This window comes from Erythrolamprus reginae, chromosome 1, assembly GCF_031021105.1.
Source record: "Erythrolamprus reginae isolate rEryReg1 chromosome 1, rEryReg1.hap1, whole genome shotgun sequence".
Classification (NCBI taxonomy): Eukaryota; Metazoa; Chordata; class Lepidosauria; order Squamata; family Dipsadidae; genus Erythrolamprus; species Erythrolamprus reginae.
In genome coordinates, this window is record NC_091950.1 from 392,545,475 (window position 1) to 392,565,829 (window position 20,355).

The 20,355-nt window shown below is 41.8% G+C and overlaps 1 protein-coding gene across 2 annotated transcripts in view; it reads left to right on the forward strand.

Moving 5' to 3' along the window:
* The first annotated feature begins 736 nt into the window (after nucleotides 1-736).
* SELENOI (selenoprotein I) overlaps nucleotides 737-20,355 on the forward strand; it is a 65,353-nt gene continuing 45,734 nt past the window's right edge. The window contains exon 1 of one of the 2 annotated variants that reach the window (XM_070734919.1): nucleotides 737-1,091. In XM_070734919.1, the coding sequence (XP_070591020.1) occupies nucleotides 1,020-1,091 (72 nt within the window). In that variant the 5' untranslated portion in view covers nucleotides 737-1,019. The remainder of the gene's footprint in view (nucleotides 1,092-20,355) is intronic. The other variant, XM_070734920.1, reaches the window with a different exon arrangement.

The following is a 20,355-nucleotide window of genomic DNA, read 5'->3' on the forward strand; positions in this document are numbered from 1 at the left end:
TTATCCTCCTTCGGCTCCAGGGAAGCCTTTGGAGCCTGGGGAGGGAGAAATATGAGCCTACTGGGCCCACCAGAAGTTGGGAAACAGGCCATTTTCAGCCTCCGCAGGCATTGAATTATGGGTGTGGGCACTTGCATATGGGCAATAGCATGTATGCTCCTTTGGCACCCGAGGAAAAAAAGGTTCACCATCACTTCCTTAGAGCTTCCAGTAGAGAAGAATTTTCTCCGCTTCCGCAAGGCACTAAAGACATTCCTCTTTGATTCAATAGATTGAAACATCCTTGTTCTGGGGATCAGCAAGAGCGGAGGACATTGGAGAGGTTGGGAATGATTTTAACAAGGTTTGTGGTTTTATTGTGTTTTAGCTAAGTATTGCCTACTGTCTGTCCTTGTTAGTTGTATATGGCTTGCTGTCATGCCTTTTGTTAAAAGGGTATTATAAATAAACGTTGTTGTTGTTATTATTATTATTTATTTGTTATTATAATTATTATTCAGTTGCAGATATATTCCAGGAATAAAGACAACTCTTTGAAGGTGCCTTCCAAACCTATGACTCTATGATATAAACCGTCCAAAAAATGCATTGTTCAAATCCCAGCGGTACATCGCTTTTCAAAAAGAAGCGCAGAAGGCTGGAAGGGCGAAAAAATGACCCCTCCCTGAAACAAGAGACAGCGGCACAACCAATCCCGGCTCTTGGGCTTCACCCAAGATGGCGACGCGCCAAAAAGGGGGGGGAAGAGAGTCATTCGGTGACGTCACGGATGGGCTGATCTGGAGCCGCCACGCGGGAGGAGGAGCAGGAGCGAAGTACGGAAACCGGCAAGGGGTTAGAGCGGGCTTGGGGAGGAGGAGGGTGGGGGGAGGTCCTCCTCTTCCCCTGTTATTCTCGAAGCCGGGCGGGACGAGCGTATAGTATCTCTCTATGCGGGCCGGCGTTCCTGCGTAACCTCGCGTGGGAAAGATAGGCGAGAACCGGAGCGGGCCCTTCTTTCTGCACGGCGGATCCTTCCGATGTCGCTGCTAAGCATGGCCAGTTATGACTACGTGAGCGCCGAGCAGCTCGCCGGCTTCGATAAGTACAAGGTGAGACGATGGGCTCCCTCGGGGTTTCGCCGAAGGGAGGAAAAAGGGGTTGCGGGGGGAAAGGAGACGCCCTGAGCTGCTGGGAGGCGACCGGAGGTATCCCTCAAGGGCTCGGAGAGCTCCGCGGCAGCAGCTTCTTTGACATGCGGGAAGCAAGCCGTGCCCAGTCGGTGCTTCAATTTCCACGACTCGCCGGATGAATTTAGCCTGCAATTCCCATTGCAGTCAACAAGAGGGAGACTGATGGGATTTGTAGTCCAACCTTGGACCGAGGGCCGCCACTGTTGTGGAACTAAGGAGGCCTCTTTCTGGGCGATTTTTTTTTGGGGGGGGGATGTTTATGGCACAGGAAGGTATTTGGGGTGTCTCCACTTGCCCATTCTCCTTGGGCCATTTCAGAGCCGTCACTCAGAGTTAGTAAAAGATATATCTGACATACATTTTTAAAAAATCTATGTTGTGCCCATTATGCTTGCTTTTGAGGCTTTTAAGCTTGTGAATAATCTCTTTGCGCACAGATGTGCTTTGGCTATCTGGCTATGTGATATATTCCTCGGCTAACTTTTGGAAACTATAAGAATGAAATGTGGGCTTGACAAGGAATTCTATAATTTCGACTCTTATAATATCCATGAATTATGAATGGAGTCTTCTTCCTAGGATAGATAGAGGGGCAAAAGGGAAGTTAGGATGCAGTAGCTGCTGCTAAGTAATCTCTGCTTCTTGCACCTTCTCAAGACAAACTATGACAGTGGGAAGACTTTACTGATGACTTTGCCTATTGTAGAATTCAATCACAAAGTTAAGTCTTTTCAATAGATTGTCTTTGGCTACTGCTACATAAAAACCCAGAAAGCAGAGAAATATCAAGTGACCCATTGAACCTGCCCTTTGAGGGTTTTTTAAAAAAAATATTAATTCCTATTTTAAAATTTTTGTCAGATGATGGATATGTATTTATCACATTTGCGACTTTTAGTGTTGCCTTGCCCTCACTTCTGGCAATTTTTACGCCTCCTTTAAGGCACAGAAAAGAATATTTATGCATGTTATTTACACAAACCAATCAGGCTGCACAACAGTAGCAATAGCATTTAGATTTATATATCGGTTCACAGTGCTTTATAGCCCTCTCTAAGATGTTTACAGAAAGTAAGCATATTGCCCCCAATAATCTGGGTCCTCATTCTACCGACCTTGGAAGAATGGAAGGCTGAGTCAACCTTGAGCCTTCTGGGATTCGATCTGCCAAACTGCTGGAAGCCGGTGATCAGCAGTAGTAGCTTGCAGTACTGAACTCTAAGCATTGCGCCATCGAGGTTGTAGCTGAAAGGTTTCAAACACTGCCAATTAACAATTAAAGTTGGGTGTGAAATATTGGATTAGGAATGAGAACCTTGCAGATTCAAGTGTGCTTTGAATCATAGCAAGTCATTAAGAGATTTTGCCAATTGTTCTCTCAGGCCAACTATTTCACAGTATTTGTTGGGTTAAAAGGAAACATCTCTCCATTCTGAAGTTCCTGATGGATGACAAATATAAATTTTATAAATGAAATGGAAGCAAAGAAATTCCCACTGGTGAGTGACCTGAACTTGGCAAGATAAAGCATTATAAGAGTAAGAAAATCATCTGCACATTTATTGCTCTTGAAGGTTTTGTGCAACTAATAGTGAAATGAATGAAAGCCACAAAGCCACAAGAACATTCTTTCATCTACCTGCTGACTCCTTCATTCATTAAACACATGGAATAATTGGTCTCAGCCACTATAATGTGTACAACAAAATTGTATACAGCAATTATCCCCTTGGTTTCTGTGCAGAGGAGTCTTTTTTCTTTGCTTCTTCATTTTCTTTGTGAATATGGGTGAAGAGCTGTACTTCTTTAAACTTTTGCAGATTTTGAGGTTTCCTCAACATCCAAAATGTAATGTACGAGATGTAATGTGTGGTTGTGAATGAATTGGTTGACTGGAATTGGCAGTGGAAGTGATGTGCCGGTGCCTGGAGGCTGTTGGGGTCTGGATGGGTGTCAACAGACTCAAACTCAACCCGGATAAGACGGAGTGGCTGTGGGTTTTGCCTCCCAAGGACAATTCCATCTGTCCGTCCATCACCCTGGGGGGGGAGTCACTAACCCCCTCAGAGAGGGTTCGCAACTTGGGCGTCCTCCTCGATCCACAGCTCACATTAGAGAAACATCTTTCAGCTGTGGCGAGGGGGACGTTTGCCCAGGTTCGCCTGGTGCACCAGTTGCGACCCTACCTGGACCGGGACTCACTGCTCACAGTCACTCATGCCCTCATCACCTCGGGGTTCGACTACTGTAACGCTCTCTACATGGGGCTACCGTTGAAAAGTGTTCGGAAACTTCAGATCGTGCAGAATGCAGCTGCGAGAGCTATCATGAGCTTTCCTAAATTTGCCCATGTTACTCCAACACTCCGCAGTCTGCATTGGTTGCCGATCGGTTTCCGGTCACAATTCAAAGTGTTGGTTATGACCTATAAAACCCTTCATGGCATCGGACCAGAATATCTCCGGGACCGCCTTCTGCCGCACGAATCCCAGCGACCAGTTAGGCCCCACAGAGTTGGCCTTCTCCAGGTCCCGTCGACTAAACAATGTCGTCTGGCGGGACCCAGGGGAAGAGCCTTCTCTCTGGCGGCCCCGACCCTCTGGAACCAACTCCCCCCAGATATCAGAGTTGCCCCCACCCTCCTTGCCTTTCGCAAGCTCCTCAAAACCCACCTCTGTCGTCAGGCATGGGGGAATTGAAATTTTCCCTTCCCCCAAGGCTTATAGAATTTATACATGGTATGTTTGTATGTATGATTGGTTCTTTAAATTGGGGTTTTTAAAGATTATTTTTAATATTAGATTTGTTTACATTGTCTTTTTATTGTTGTTAGCCGCCCCGAGTCTGCGGAGAGGGGCGGCATACAAATCTAATAAATAAATAAATAAATAAATAATAATAATAATAATAATAAAAAAAATAATAAAATCCTTTCTTTTCCTTCTCTGTAAAGGAACTTTTGCCTACAAAAATTAATGGCCCACCTTCCTGAAGTTGTATTGAATGGAAAGATTTGGGAAATTGCTGCTGCTTGTGTTTTATAATCATTCTGTAACTTGCTGGGCTTTCTACTTTGATGACCAGCAGTCTTAACTACCAATTGTTTACAAAATACAGAATTAACAAAAGTTGGATAAGGTCATCTAGTCCAACCCTCTGCTCAAGCAGGAGACCCTATACCCATGATGGTGAACCTACGATATGTATGCCACAGGTGGCATGCTGAGCCATATCTGCAGGCACACAAGCCATTGCCCTAAGTGAGCTCCAGCGCACGTGTGCGCGGACCAGCTGATTTTCAGCTCATGCAGAGGCTCCTGGAGGGCATTTTCAGCTTCCAGGAGGCCTCTGGAGGCCGTTTTTGTTCTCCCCAGGCTCCAGGGAAGACTCTGGTGCCTGAGGAGGGTGAAAAACAGGTCTATCTGGGGAGTCATACATGCATGTGGGCCAGCACTGGGAGGCGGTCATGCACGCATGCACAGGGGTGTGAATTATGGGTGTGGGCACATGCATGATAATGTGTGCTTGCACACTTTTGGCACACGAAGAAAAAAAGGTGCCCTATACCATTGCTGACAAATGACTGTGCAGTGTCTTTTTGAAAGCTGCTAATGATGAAGCACCCACAACTTCTGAATGCAAAACTGTTCCAGTGGTCGATTGCTCTCACTATCAGAAAATTTATCCTTTATATCTAAGTTGAATCTCTCCTTGATCAATTTCCAGCCATTGTTCCTTGTCTGGTCTTTATTGCTTTGGAAAATAGATGTTTAGTAACCATTAAGTGTATAAATGTATTAACCATAAATTTAATAACCATTGAAGTCATGACAGCACCAGAAAAGTGGCTTACAATTTAGCTTCAAAATTACTACTACTGCACACAAACACCCTGTGATCACATGACTGGAGTTTGGGCGCTTGACTGCTGGTTTCCATTTATGACTGGTGGTAGCATCCCATAGTCACATGACCACAATTTGTGACTTTTGTAGGTTTCTAGAAAAAAAGAGCCATGCAGAAAAATAGATTTGCAATTATTTTTTTTTGCATTTAGACCTATATACTGCTTCACAGTGCTTTACAGCCCTCTCTAAGCAGTTTAGAGCAGTGTTTCCCAACCTTGGCAACTTGAAGAGATCTGGACTTCAACTCCCAGAATTCCCCAGCCAGCATTTGCTGGCTGGGGAATTCTGGGAGTTGAAGTCCAGATCACTTCAAGTTGCCAAGGTTGGGAAACACTGGTTTAGAGAGTCAGCATATGTTGCTCCCACAATCTAAGTCCTCATTTTACCCACCTCGGAAGGATGGAAGGCTGAGTCAACATTTTCTTAACGACACATGATTCCGTTAATGAGCACAAACTTGTTTAATGGCCATGGTGGCTCATTTTATGACTATCCTAAAAATGGTTGTGAAATTTATTTATTATTTATTTATTATTTGGATTTGTATGCCACCCCTCTCCGAAGACTCGGGGCGGCTCACAACAAGTGAAAAAACAATCCAATACATAATCCAATTAATTAAAATATTAAAAGTTTAAAAAACCCCTATACTAACATACACACACACAAGCATACCATGTATAAATTCAGCGGGCCCAAGGGGAGATGTTTAGTTTCCCCATGCCTGACGGCAAAGGTGGGTTTTGAGAAGTTTACGGAAGGCAGGAAGAGTAGGGGCAGTTCTGATCTCCGGGGGGGAGTTGGTTCCAGAGAGTCGGTGCCGCCACAGAGAAGCTCTCCCCCTGGGTCCCGCCAACCGACATTGTTTAGTTGACAGGACCCGGAGGAGGCCCACTCTGTGGGACCTAATCGGTCGCTGGGATTTGTGCGGCAGAAGGCGGTCTCGGAGATATTCTGGTCCGATGCCATGAAGGGCTTTAAAGGTCATAACCAACACTTTGAATTGTGACCGGAAACTGATCGGCAGCCAATGCAGACTGCGGAGTGATGGTGAAACATGGGCATACCTGGGTAAGCCCATGACTGCTCTCGCAGCTGCATTCTGCACGATCTGAAGTTTCCGAACACTTTTCAAAGGTAGCCCCATGTAGAGAGCATTACAGTAGTCGAACCTCGAGGTGATGAGGGCATGAGTGACTGTGAGCAATGAGTCCCGGTCCAGATAGGGCCGCAACTGGTGCACCAGGCGAACCTGGGCAAACGCCCCCGTCACCACAGCTGAGAGATGGTTTTCTAATGTGAGCTGTGGATCGAGGAGGACGCCCAAGTTGCAGACCCTCTCTGAGGGGGTCAATAATTCCCCCCCCCAGGGTAATGGACGGACAGATGGAATTGTCCTTGGGAGGCAAAACCCACAGCCACTCCGTCTTATCCGGGTTGAGCTTGAGTCTGTTGACACCCATCCAGGCCCCAACAGCCTCCAGGCACCGGCACATCACTTCCACCGCTTCGTTGTCAGGTTACATGGTGACTCATTTAATACTTGCAATAACGTCTTTTCTTCATCTTGAATCAAGCATCTTGCTGCATGTGAAGTTTAACAACTTTATATAATAATAATCATTTATTAGATTTGTATGCTGCCCCTCTCCGAAGACTCGGGGCGGCTCACAACAATATGTACATTGTGTGCAATATGTACAATGTGTACAGTATGTACAATGTATACAATATGTACACAACAATTATATGTACATTGTACGGAACTTTCATTTGTTTAACCTGTCTTTGTTAAATAGGTCTTATTGGCATGGCCAGCACAGCAATTATAAACTCTAATTTCATGGCAATGTTTGAGTTCATATTCAAAACACACTGCTAAAATCAGCTAAATGCATGAATTAGCACAATGCATGAATGCAGCCAGATTTCCTTTCTCTAATAAAAGTTGATCTGCTAAATGGTGGCAGCACTTTCTGAATTGGGAAGCTATGTGGAGTCAGATTTGATGAGTACTTGTGTGAGAACCTTGTGGAAATGCTGGGGGTATAAACTATATTGAACAATTTTAAAAAATATCGTAGCACAGTTTATGGTGAACCTATGGCACGGGTGCCACAGGTGGCATCTGGAGCCATATCTGCTGACACGTGAGCCATTGCCCTAACTCAGCTCCAGTGTGCATGTGTGTGCCGGCCAGCTGATTTTTGGCTCACACAGAGGCTCTGGGAGGGTGTTTTTGGCTTCCAGAGAGCCTCCAGATGGAGGGCGTTTTTACCTTCCCCTGGTTCCAGGGAAGCCTTTGGAGCCTGGGGAGGGCAAAACACGAGCCTACAGGGCCCACCAGAAGTTGGGAAACAGTCCGTTTCTGGCCTCCAGGGGTGAGGGAAGCTGTTTTCGCCCTCCCCAGGCATTGAATTATGAGTGTGGGCACTTGCACATGTGTGATAGCCTGCGTGCACGCCCTTTCGGCACCCAAAAAAAAAGGTTCGCCATCACTGTCCTAGGAGATTGAATTGCCATCTATTCAGTGTCTACATTCAGCTAGGACACAGATCTTTTCCATGACAATTTTAGAAGAAGCCCATAGCAATCCCATCTCTGCACTACCTTTGTGGAACTGGCAGGAGATATTTGTGTTCCAACCACATGATTGCTTATGTTGCACAATTATCATTTTGCAGAAAACCGTAGATTTATAATATCAGTTTTATAGCTTAATTGAGGGATCTGAATTACTTGAGTTATTCATGAGCATGAGGGAATAAAGCTCAAGAAATCATGTGAGAAAATTCTCTTTTGCCTAATAGGTGGAGCCATGCTTGCAAAAATGATGCAAGTGATTTATTCAGAATCAGATTCAAATTTTCCTTTTGGTTCTGAGAATGCTGAGGCTGCAAATCAATTAAGCTCCCCTTTTCTCCAGGGTGAAGACTGAGCTTTTAATTCTCATTTTCAGGAAAGTTAGTCTTGACAAATTCAATTTCATAATGCTGTTACCTTGGGATCCTCTGACTAGGGTACAAAACCTGCTTCGGACATATAGTACTGTTATCCGAGAGAAGCTTGTTGCAATGGTTATTGTAACTGCGGCATCATTTTGAAGATTTAAAAATATTTTTTACTTGGTTTTGTTTTTCTGTGCGTGCTGTCCATCTGTTTACCCAGGACTGTTGTATACAGTGTTCCCTCGATTTTCGCGGGTTCAAAATTCGCGAATAGCCTATACCACGGTTTTTAAAAGAATATTAATTAAAAAATACTTCGCGGTTTTTTTCTATACCACGGTTTTCCCTGCCCGATGATGTCATATGTCATTGCCAAACTTTCATCTGCCATTTGCTGATTGGCCGAAATCTCAGCCAATCAACGTTATCGCAAAAAAAATATGTTAATAAATAATTATGTTTATAAATATCAAGATCACTAAGTGTCTTATTCAATGGTGAGTAAATGGTTGTTAAGGGAATGGGAAATGGTAATTTAGGGATGTGTTAAGGGATGGCTTGTGATACTGCTCATAGGCAAAAATGGTATATTTACTTCCGCATCTCTACTTCGCGGAAATTCAACTTTCGCGGGCAGTCTCAACGCATCCCCCGCGAAAATCGAGGGAACACTGTATACTATTTTTGCCTTTTCCCCTGTTGGACCTTTTTTGAACATACAACATTTGGCAAATCTTTTTTCTACATGTAACTAAATACATAGAAGCAATATAAAAGGATATCATTGTATGCTATTAATTTGTAAAATGTTGTAATTTATTATTGGAAAGAGTAAAGCTGTGTGTAAGATTTCAAGAAAAACTCTCTTAAAGATTTAATATACTGTGTTTCCCTGAAAATACAACCTATATTTAAATGTTTCAATCATGTCCCCCCTTTCCCTTCTGTCCTTCAAACTATACAGATTGAGTATTGGACACAAGCTAGAGACACTATTGTAGTCTACTTTATGGCAGTAAGAGCAACAAAACATAACTATTTCTAAACAAAGAAAACTAAGAGATTTTAGAGAAATAAAAACTGCAGCACTGGAAAGTGCTCAAGCGGTAGTGGTATTGGGTTGGAAAGAGTGTATAAAATGGACACTACAGAACTGGTACCGGTACATGATGGATCACATACATTTTGAAATCATGGAAGTAAGATTAAACAACTTTGATGAAAATAAACTGGAGAAGCTGATGGCACGATGGAATAAGGTGAAAGGTTATATGCTGAGTAGAATCTGTGACGCAAATGTGAAAAATAAACTCCAATCACTCTTTCAATAATAACAAATGCAAAGTAGAGCCAAGGAAATATATGTATATATAAACTAGTAAATATTTGAACCCCCCGCAATTGGTGGTGGTGGTGATGGTTATTGTCGGTCGGGTGATGGGCACACGCACTGTGCACTGTTTTATGTTTTGTTTTATGTAACCATGTTTACAAAATCAATAAAAATATATTTTTTAAAAAAGAAAGAAACATAACTATTTCTACACCCTTATTGCATCTGTGGGTCTGTGGACAATCGCCCCATTAGCCCGATTTCAGAGGACCTGGTCCCTCCTCAGAGTTCAGGGTTGCTATGAGGAATAACCTGCACGGCCAGCAGACAATCCAGTCCATCAGGTTGGGCATGCTACAGGGTCTTGTCAAATAAGGAATCTCAGTTGGCAGGGACCAGACAATTTCCTCTCTCTCCTCTTTTGCACATCCTCCCTTTAGAGATTAAAGTGGCCCTTTCAAAAACTTCAAAAGCCTGGCTATCTGCCAGGGCATCTGTTTTTGGTTTTACTTGAAATTATGGCAATTTTCTCAGCTGCTACACACACACACAATACTATTTTAATTGATTTTAGATAAAATACCAGCACCATTCACAGTTTACCAAATTGTGTGATTCAAGTAGAACAAGTGGAGGTGGTGAAGAAGAGAGGGTTGTTTCTGGTTTCTTTCACTGAATAAGCCAGAGGGCCTGATTTGCTGAATAAACATTGAACAATGTGCTTAGCTATAAGGAAGCATGGTTATAATCTTCCAGTATGGCATGCCTGCAGTCAAAAAAGCCTGCTGAAATGTGTTTGCAACTTCTTTAATTTTAAATGTTAAATATAAAGACTTTAATCATACCAGCTTTAATTTGTTTTGCTCTTATGTTGGACTTCTTTTCTTATTTTAATGTTTTGTGAAATGGCTGAAGAAACAAAGGTATGAGAGTAATGTGTTACAGTAAATGGAAATGAGAAGACTGCATTCCTTTCTAGTTTTACTGAATTCAGAAGGAGGGAAGCCTTCTATTAATTTAACTATGCTGATTTTATAGTCTTGGATCTCGATAAAAATGTCATGGTTTTAATCATAGAAATAGTAGTATTATTGCTTAGATGTAGTAATGTACTATGTGGGGCAAAACTTTGATCTACATGATAAAACTGGGTAGATGATTTGAGTAAATAGTGAAATTACTAATACTGTATATCCAGTGATTCTGAAAAGGGTACCTTTCAAGCCAAATGCAAAAAAACCTATGGTCAAATTTTTGAATTGTCTACAATATGTCATAAAAATAAGTGCCACACACAGTGTACGCTCACTATTTTCAAAAACCATCAATAAGTGCTTTATCTAAAAATCATTTCCAGGAGTGACAATAACATGGCTTAGTTTTACTGCATTTCCTACCACATGTTAAAGAAAATAACACTTATTTGTTTGTTCATTTTAATTTTATTTATTTATTTTATTTATTAGATTTGTATGCCGTCCCTCTCTGTAGACTCGGGGCAGCTCACAACAGCAATAAAACAATTCATGACATATCTAATAATTTAAAAACATTTTTAAAACCCCATTATTAAACAGACATACACACAGACATACCATACATAAATTGTCTAGGCCTGGGGGAGATATCTCAATTCCCCCATGCCTGGCGGCAAAGGTGGGTTTTAAGGAGTTTATGAAAAGTTTGTTTGTTTATTGGATTACTTACAGCAATCTATCTCTAAAAATTCCTATTTCCCCTCAGGACTAACGAATTTATGATTTCCGTGCTTATTGAAGTAGATCCTTGAAATCAGCAACAGGTTTCAAAATCTTTGAATAACTTTCTGCCCATTTTCAGGAATAATTGAAAATGCCTGGAAATTATTGGATAGTTCATTCAGGAGGGAAAACAGGATATACCAATACTGGATCTTTTGGTACGCAAAGCTTGCATACTTGCGTACCGCCCAACAACTTTCTTAGCTCACTATAACTTCCTTGTCTGTATGCTCACATATATTCAAATGTTAAGTTATGACTTTGTAATTGATTAAACAGTAGTCAAGAAAAGATATTTTGTCAACAAATGGTTGTAAATTGAGGACTACCTGTAAGGGAAACTGCTTTGAAGTAACCCAGTACAGTATATCTTTCTTGGGATATGGAGCCTGATATGCTTGCGTTTTCTCCTAAGTCTTGCAATAACCTCTAACTACCCTGTTTTCCCGAAAATAAGACGTACCCCGAGAGTAAGTCATGTCAGAGGTTTTGCAGAATTTGCTAATATAAGGCACCCCCCGAAAATAAGGCGTAGTCAAGTTTACATACGGTACGGTGGAAAAACATACGGTACCATTCAAAGCTGTTCATAGCGGTACCGTAATAATGTGGCGTCCCCTGCTGGCCCCTTCCATCACTTTGTACCGTCCAGTACAGCAGATACAGTCTGCTGCTGTCTCACCGCCATTACAGTCTCCACTACAGTGCGTAGACTGTAGTTCCTCTGGTGGCCGGAAGCTGCAATAGCGGGAGTATAATGTTGTACCATATCAGTGCCGTCGTTTGTGTGTGTGGGTGCCATACTGACAGATACCGTACCGTAATCAGTGTGTGATTTAATCTTACTTCCAAGTGTACGGTACACTTTCTTTGGGGGTGTCAGCTTTTCTGCCTGTGAATTTGTCTTATTTCAGAAATATAAGGCACCCCCCCCCCCCGAAAATAAGACGTAGCACAACTTTTGGAGCAAAAATTAATATAAGACAGTGTCTTATTTTGGGGGAAACACGGTATTAGGCTTTCTGCCTTAGTGGTCTCTTCAAACAGGAGTCTTTTGTAGCCTTATAATGCTAAGGAATGAAGTTGACCCATTTCTTTAAGCCGATTTCTCTTACAAACTGAACCAGACAAATAGCTATTGTAGCTTTTGTAGTTATTTTTGAAAAATATGTAATGTTTTAAAATAAATACTGTAAAAATGTATGGCAGGAAGATGTTAAGAAAATTAACGTACAGAATCAAAGGAGTTGAAACAACAAAATCAATCATCCAACCAAATGTAGAACAGTCAGCTCCGTATCTTTGGTGTATCTTTGGTGTAGGAAGTTGGCATTTACTATGCGTATTTCAGTTGGATAAACTGATAGGTTATAGGTAAAGTCTTCCCCTTTCAACTATGGTCCTAGAGCAATATACTGTATAGGGTCATTCTTTGTCAAGTGGACCAGGTGAAATTGAAGCCTTATTTGAAGAGAAACCATCACAAAAACAACATATATGATAGGAAAAAAAGTGCTCTTTCTAATGAAATAAAAATGAAGATGATTGAAGATGAGAAAACAGAATGATAGAAAAAAACTTGCTTTTTCTGGTTTCTTTTCAAATAAGGCTACAAAAATCAGTCAAATGGACACCTGGTCCACTTGACAAAGAATGAGATATAATAAAAATCTTTGGACTGCTTGTCTTTGTCTTTATTATTTAACAAGCCTCATCTCTGCATAATCATGAAAACAAAACAAAATACAGTATCCAATTTCTAAGTCTACATTCATTCAATTCAGTAGCTAAATTGTTGGGAATTTGCCAATCTTGCTTTTAGTAGAAACAAAGGCGGAAAATGGCTATTTGAGAAGGAGGCTCAATAGTATGTTATCTTGGAAATTCTAAGAATGTGGACTGTAGATTAGAGCAGTGTTTTTCAACGAGTGTGCCGTGGCACACTAGTGTGCCGCGAGACATGGTCAGGTGTGCCACGAAGCGAAGCTCAGAGGGGGGAAGGAGGGAGAGAGAAAGACATAGAGGGAGGGAAGGAGGGAGAGAGAAAGAAAGAAAGCAAAACAGAGAGGGAAGAAGGAAGAGAGAAAGAGGGATGGAGAGAGAAATAGAGCGAAAGAGAGGAAGAGAGATATTTTTTTTGTCCAAACTTTTTTAGCTCCCCCCCTTAATGTTCCCCAGGTTTTTGTAAATGTGAATAATGTGCCACAGCTCAAAAAAGATTGGGAAACACTGGATTAGAGGATATAATCCAGTCGTTTGCATCTTTAAGTAAGAAGTCCTAAAATGCCAGTATGGGATTTTCTTAGGTCACTCAGAGTTTATAAATACCGAATTTATTTCTGGTTTCTAAAAAATACTAAATTATTTAGCCTTGTGATTGTTTTTTGAGGTGGTTAATATCAACCACCAAAGTTATGTTGTATTTAGGTAGCACCATCAATGTATATATTGCAATCTGCGTTAGTATTACAAGCAATTTGCCATGAGACAATATTTGCAATTAAAGTTAGTTACATGTGGATGATAGCTAAAAAATCTCAATTACTTCATGATCAGTTCACTATTAGGTTGATATTAATTTGTTTTGAATTGATTTATTTTGATTTTAAATATTTTTTGATTAAGATGCACCCCAATAGCTTGTATTGCACCCCCTTACCTTTCGTAAACTTCTTAAAACCCATCTCTGCCATCAGGCATGGGGAACTGAGATATCTTCCCTAGGCCTATATAGTTTATGTATGGTATGCTGTGTGTATGTTTTTTAAATTATGGGTTTTTAGTTTTTTAAATATTAGATTTGTATTAGATTTGTATTCTACATTTTTTTCTATGACTGCTGTGAGCTGCCCCGAGTCTACGGAGAGGGGCGGCATACAAATTTAATGAATAAATAAATAAAGGAAATAAATGTAAAGACAGAGATTAATGAAAAATGGATAGAGTTGACACCTTCTTAAACTTATGTACTTTTTTTCATTTTTGCCCCATGGCAAACAAAAAAAAAATCACTGCCATTTGCACAGGTTGCAAGGTCTCAAACAAACAAACAAACAACACTCCGCATTGGCTGCCGATCAGTTTCCGGTCACAATTCAAAGTGTTGGTTATGTCCTATAAACCCCTTCATGGCATCGGACCAGAATATCTCCGGGACCGCCTTCTGCCGCACGAATCCCAGCGACCGGTTAGGTCCCACAGAGTCGGTCTTCTACGGTTCCCGTCGACTAAACAATGTCGTCTGGCAGGACCCAGGGGAAGAGCCTTCTCTGTGGCCGCCTCGGCCCTCTGGAACCAGCTCCCTCCAGAGATTAGAATTGCCCCCACCCTCCTTGCCTTTCGCAAGCTTCTTAAAACCCACCTCTGTCATCAGGCATGGGGGAATTGAGATATTCCTTTCCCCCCAGGCCTATACAAGTTATGCATGGTATGTTTGTGTGTATGTTTTGTTTTTTAATAAGGGTTTTTAAAATGATTTTTAAATTATTGGATTTGTAATATATTGTTTCTATTGTTGCTGTGAGCCGCCCCGAGTCTGCGGAGAGGGGCGGCATACAAATCTAATTAATAATAATAATAATAATAATAATAATAATAATAATAATAATCTTTAAAAAATCACAGCCTTTTGCACAGGTTGATCTTCCCAGCTTGCAGGATTGTTTCATTGCTACTCCAAAGAAGATTTTTCCCAGCCCTATGCCTTTGTAGACTTGTTTTCATTCCTACTCTCTCCAAAGACTTTTTTTCAGCCCTAATCAGAGAATATATCATATATATTCTCTCCTTATCTATCTATCTATCTATCTATCTATCTATCTATCTATCTATCTATCTATCTATCTATCTTATATCTATCTATATCTATATATTTATATCTATATCTATCTATCTATCTATCTATCTATCTATCTATCTCTATCTATCTATCTATATCTATCTATATCTATCTATCTATATCTATCTATCTATCTATCTATCTATCTATCTATCTATCTATCTATCTATCTATATATATATATATATATATATATAATGTATCATGTATACTTATATATTCTCTCCCTATCTCTTATATCATATATATTCTCTCCCTCCCATTTACCGTATTTTCCGGCGTATAAGACGACTGGGCGTATAAGACGACCCCCTAACTTTCCAGTTAAAATATAGAATTTGAGATATACTCGCCGTATAAGGCTACCCCTCTTCTGTACATCATAGACCTGACTGAGTTTAGGTCTATGATGTACTTGCATTGAGAAAAAAATCATTTCTGAACATGATAACACAATACTTTAATTACTAATGATGAAGATCTTATTGTTAAAATTATGAATGAATTATTTAGAGAGAGAGAGCCAAGTGGGAGCACTCTTCTGTCTATCTCTCCATATGTCTCTGTCTATCTGTCTTGTCTGCCTCTCATATTTCTCCTCACCACAATTAAGTTTATTATTATAACTCATCATAATTTGTCAACACAAAAAGGTGAACCTGGCTATTTTCCTTTCTCCTACCATCTATTCTGCAGGTATCTTTCAGTCTAACATGCAGCATGCTGACACCTATGTGAGAATCTATTATGGAATGAGAATCTGTATGTGATATCATGATATCGCAATCCAAACAGCCCATCCATTTTTTCCTCTTTCCGCACTTGTCTTTATCCTCTTGCAATGTCACTTAAACAGATTTTAACTTGTCGGGTTTACCATTAGTGACCCTGCCAATTTTCAGTACTGTGCAGTGTGCTATGATACAGAGCAGGGTGAATAATATGACCTCAGCTTTTAAAGTTATTTTAAAATGTTGCCTAAGAAATATGAAAAGATGATTCTTTTTGGAGGAAAAGTACATTTTCAATGGTTAAACATAAGAACAAATACAAACAGGCAGAAATAAATGCATCCAGTTTAACATTCAATCATTTCCCTGGCTCTTTTTATTGAAATGAACAAGTTCATACATTCAATTTTGCAACCACTAATAATGTTGGTCAAGTAGGTACAAAAATACCTGGGGAAAAGATCAAAGTCTTTCTCTCTCCCCCTCTCTCTCCCTCTCTTTCTTTCTTGCTATCTCTCTTTCTCTCTCTTTTTTTGCTTTCTCTCTTTCTCTCCCCCCCTCTCTCCTTCTCTTACTATCTCTTTCTCTCTCTTTCTGTCTCCCCTCTCTCCCTCTCTCTCTCCCTCTCTTGCCATCTCTTTCTCTCCCTCTCTCTTTCTCTCTCCCCCTCTTTTGCTCTCTCTTTCTCTCTTTCTTTCCCCCCCCTCTCTCTCTCTCTTTCTCTCTCCCTCTGTTGCTATCTCCCCTCTATCTTTCTCTCCCTCTCTTGCCATCTCTTTCTCTCCCTCTCTCTTTCTCTCTCTCCCTCTCTTGCTATCTCTTTCTCTCTTTCTTTCCCCCCTCTCTCCCTCTCTCTTTCTCCCTCTATCTTTCTCCCTCTCCCTCTCTTGCTATCTCTTTCTTTCTCTTTCTGCCCCCTCTCCCTCTCTCTTTCTCCTTCTCTTTCTCCCTCTGTTGCTATCCCCCCTCTCTCTTTCTCTCTGTCCCTCTGTTGCTAACCCCCCCCTCTCTCTCCCTCTCTTGCTATCTCTTTCTTTCTCTTTCTGCCCCCTCTCCCTCTCTCTTTCTCCTTCTCTTTCTCCCTCTCTCTCTTTCTCTCTGTCCCTCTGTTGCTAACCCCCCCTCTCTCTCCCTCTCTTGCTATCTCTTTCTCTCCCCCCCTCTCTCACGGAACTGAGGCACGGACGGCGGCGTGTGGGCGAGCCCCCCCAGCTGAAACTGACGTCCGGCCGGAGCGATTCTTCCCCGGCCGGACAGGCAGCGTTTGAGCGAGCCTGCGCTCCGTTCAGGCTCGCCCAGCTGGGAGGCGGTGTTCGCGCCCCCCCAGCTGAAACTGACGTCCGGCCGGAGCGATTCTTCCCCGGCCGGACAGGCAGCGTTTGAGCGAGCCTGCGCTCCGTTCAGGCTCGCCCAGCTGGGAGGCGGTGTTCGCGCCCCCCCAGCTGAAACTGACGTCCGGCCGGGGCGATTCTTCCCCGGCCGGACAGGCACGCTTGTGCTGCCGAAGGCAGCGTGTGGGCGAGTCTGAGCGGAGCGCAGGCTCGCCCAGCTGGGAGGCGGTGTTCTCGCCCCCCCCCCCAGGCTGAAACTGACGTCCGGCCAGGGCGATTCTTCCCCGGCCGGACAGGCACGCTTGTGCTGCCGAAGGCAGCGTGTGGGCGAGTCTGAGTGGAGCGCAGGCTCGCCCAGCTGGGAGGCGGTGTTCTGCCCCCCCCCCAGCTGAAACTGACGTCCGGCCGGGGCGATTCTTCCCCGGCCGGACAGGCACGCTTGTGCTGCCGAAGGCAGCGTGTGGGCGAGTCTGAGCGGAGCGCAGGCTCGCCCAGCTGGGAGGCGGTGTTCTGCCCCCCCCCAGCTGAAACTGATGTCCGGCCGGGGCGATTCTTCCCCGGCCGGACAGGCACGCTTGTGCTGCCGAAGGCAGCGTGTGGGCAAGTCTGAACAGAGCGCAGGCTCGCCCAGCTGGGAGGCGGTGTTCTTGCCCCTCCCAGCGATCGCAAATATCGGCGCCACTGTCCTATATCCGGCGTACAAGACGACCCCCCACTTTGGAAAAGATTTTCAGGGGTTAAAAAGTCGTCTTATACGCCGGAAAATACGGTACTTCTCTTCTTTTTACTTTCTATCTTTATATATATTACTTAATGTCTATTCTCTTCCATATGTATTGTGTATTGGACAAAGAATAAAATAAAAATAAATAAATAAATGCTGAAGCTGACCAGACTAAAGATGCTAGACAGATGAACACTTGGTAGGTAGATTTTTCCCCCTATCCCATCCCCCAACAAAAAAATCCCCTAAGTTTTTTTTACACTTGTTAGCTGGTCTGCAGAGATTCCTTTGTAAAGATTGCACTTATTCAATGCACAGATGGCTCTTTGCAGAGAAGCGCAGAGCTGTGAATGGCCGTTTCTGGATTTTGCCATTTGGCACCAAGCCTTTCTTTTTTTCTTGCTGACATGTTAGTATGTTAAATTGATATACTGCAGATTAAGGGCTTTGCTCAGCCTGTTCTACTAGCGTTCACTGGCTCCTCCTCATCTTTTTTCCTTTGGAAAGACGTCCTCAAATCTGTGCAGGGAGGATCTCTACATTTTTGAGTGCGGCTGTCATAGCTTCCAATCCTACCTCCAAACCATACTATTTGTTCCAGAATTTATGAATGAACCAAACTCATATTTGAGGACCTGGAACGATATTGATTTAAACTAGCAAGATAAAAAGAAAAATGTTGCTATGCTGTTTCATGTCATTCAGAGTTCCTTCTAATGTTGCAAGTCTGATATGACAACACTTTCCTCAGTGATGGGCATAGTTCTTACTTACGTAATTTTAGTAAGTTTGCTCAGAATTATATAATAGACACAAGACACACACACATATAATGCAGAGATCTCCAAACTTGGCAACCTTTAGACTTGTGGACTTCCAACTGCCAGAATTCTCCAGTCAGCTAGTTGAAGTCCACAAGTTTTAAAATTGCCAAGTTTGGGGATCCCAAAAAGATCATGGTCTGAGAGTTTCAGATCTAGCTCAGCTAGAAAAAAGAACATGATCCTGATCAAGGAATGGATCAACATAACTCCTGCAAATAGGTGAAGGATATAATAGAATTATTGCTTATAGAAAGTTTTGTGGGGGTTTTGCTTTCATTTTCTGATTAATTAAAATATCTATTAATAGTTTTCCTCTATTATTGCTTTAAGAATAGATCATTGATCAAGGTGACATATATGCTATTGTTTGGAGTGAAAGTTGGATACAAAAGCAGATTTTTATTTTTGTGAGATTTTAAGAAAGTATTATTTTTTATATTTTATATTTGCTTACCTGATTGGTCAAACATTGATATTGCTTGCAGTAAATTCAATTATTGTTCTTAAGAATATCCCCATTCTAGTAAAAAGATTGGGGTTGATTGGCATTTTGTATATGTTTACACACACACATGTATGTATGTATGTATGTATGTATGTATGTATGTGCATTTATGTGTGTGTATATATACCATATTTTTGGAGTATAAGATGCACCTTAATTTGAGAGGAGGAAAATAGGGGAGGAAATCTACCTACCAGGTATTCATCTGGCTAGCATCTTTATTCTGATCAGCTTCAGTACATCATTTTATCCCCTGGTTAGGGCTGAAAAAAATATTAGGAGGGAGTAGCAATGAAAACAAGCTTGCAAAGACTTAGGACTGGGAAAAAACCTTCTTTGAAGTAGCAATGAAAAAATCCGGCTGGGAAGATTCTTAGCACCTTGTTAGGGATAGGGGGAAAAACTTAGAAAAAGCTCCATTCGGAGTATAAGACATACCCAAATTGTCAGCCTGTTTTTTGGGGGGTAGAGGGGAAGGTGTGTTTTATACTCTGAAAAATACACGTGTGTGTGTATCTGTCTGTCTGTCTGTCTGTCTGTCTGTCTGTCTGTCTGTCTGTCTACCTATCTCTCTCTCTCTCTCTCTCTATCTATCTATCTATCTATCTAATCTATCTGTCTGTCTATCTATCTTTCTCTATCTGTCTATCTATATCTGTCTATCTGTCTATCTATCTACCTACCTACCTACCTATCATCTAGAGAGGGTGCGTGTAAGTTTGTTGTAGTAGGTAAGGCGTGAAGTTAGAAAAAAGGAGATCATGATTTTAGTCCTGCCTTAAGCACAAAGCTACAGTAGCTCTGTGATTTTGAGCCAGTCACTTCCTCTCAGCCCTAGGAAAATGGCAAGCCACAAGCCACTTCTAAAAAAATCTTGCTAAGGAAACTGCAGGAACTCCAAGCAATCACCAGGAATCAAACTGCACATGATATTAGGAAATGCCTATAATCTCCATGGAAAATTACGAAGTTATTAAAACAAACACATAATTAAGTATTAGGGAAATAGCACTTGTTTTGATTTATCATGTCTTGACTTGTCATACCTATGATAATTTGTTTCCTATTAAAGAGATGACACTGCATTTCAAAGAAATAGGTTTGTGTACCACTCCTCTCTGGATTGGAATTGCAAATGCTGCTGCTGCAGATATTTAAAAACAGAGCCAGCATTTTGGAATAGGGCAAAGACTATTGAAAGCATATATTAAAGATTACACTACTAACTTTACTATAATTACCTCCTGCTAAGTGAATTTTGAACTGTGTCAGCCGACTGTC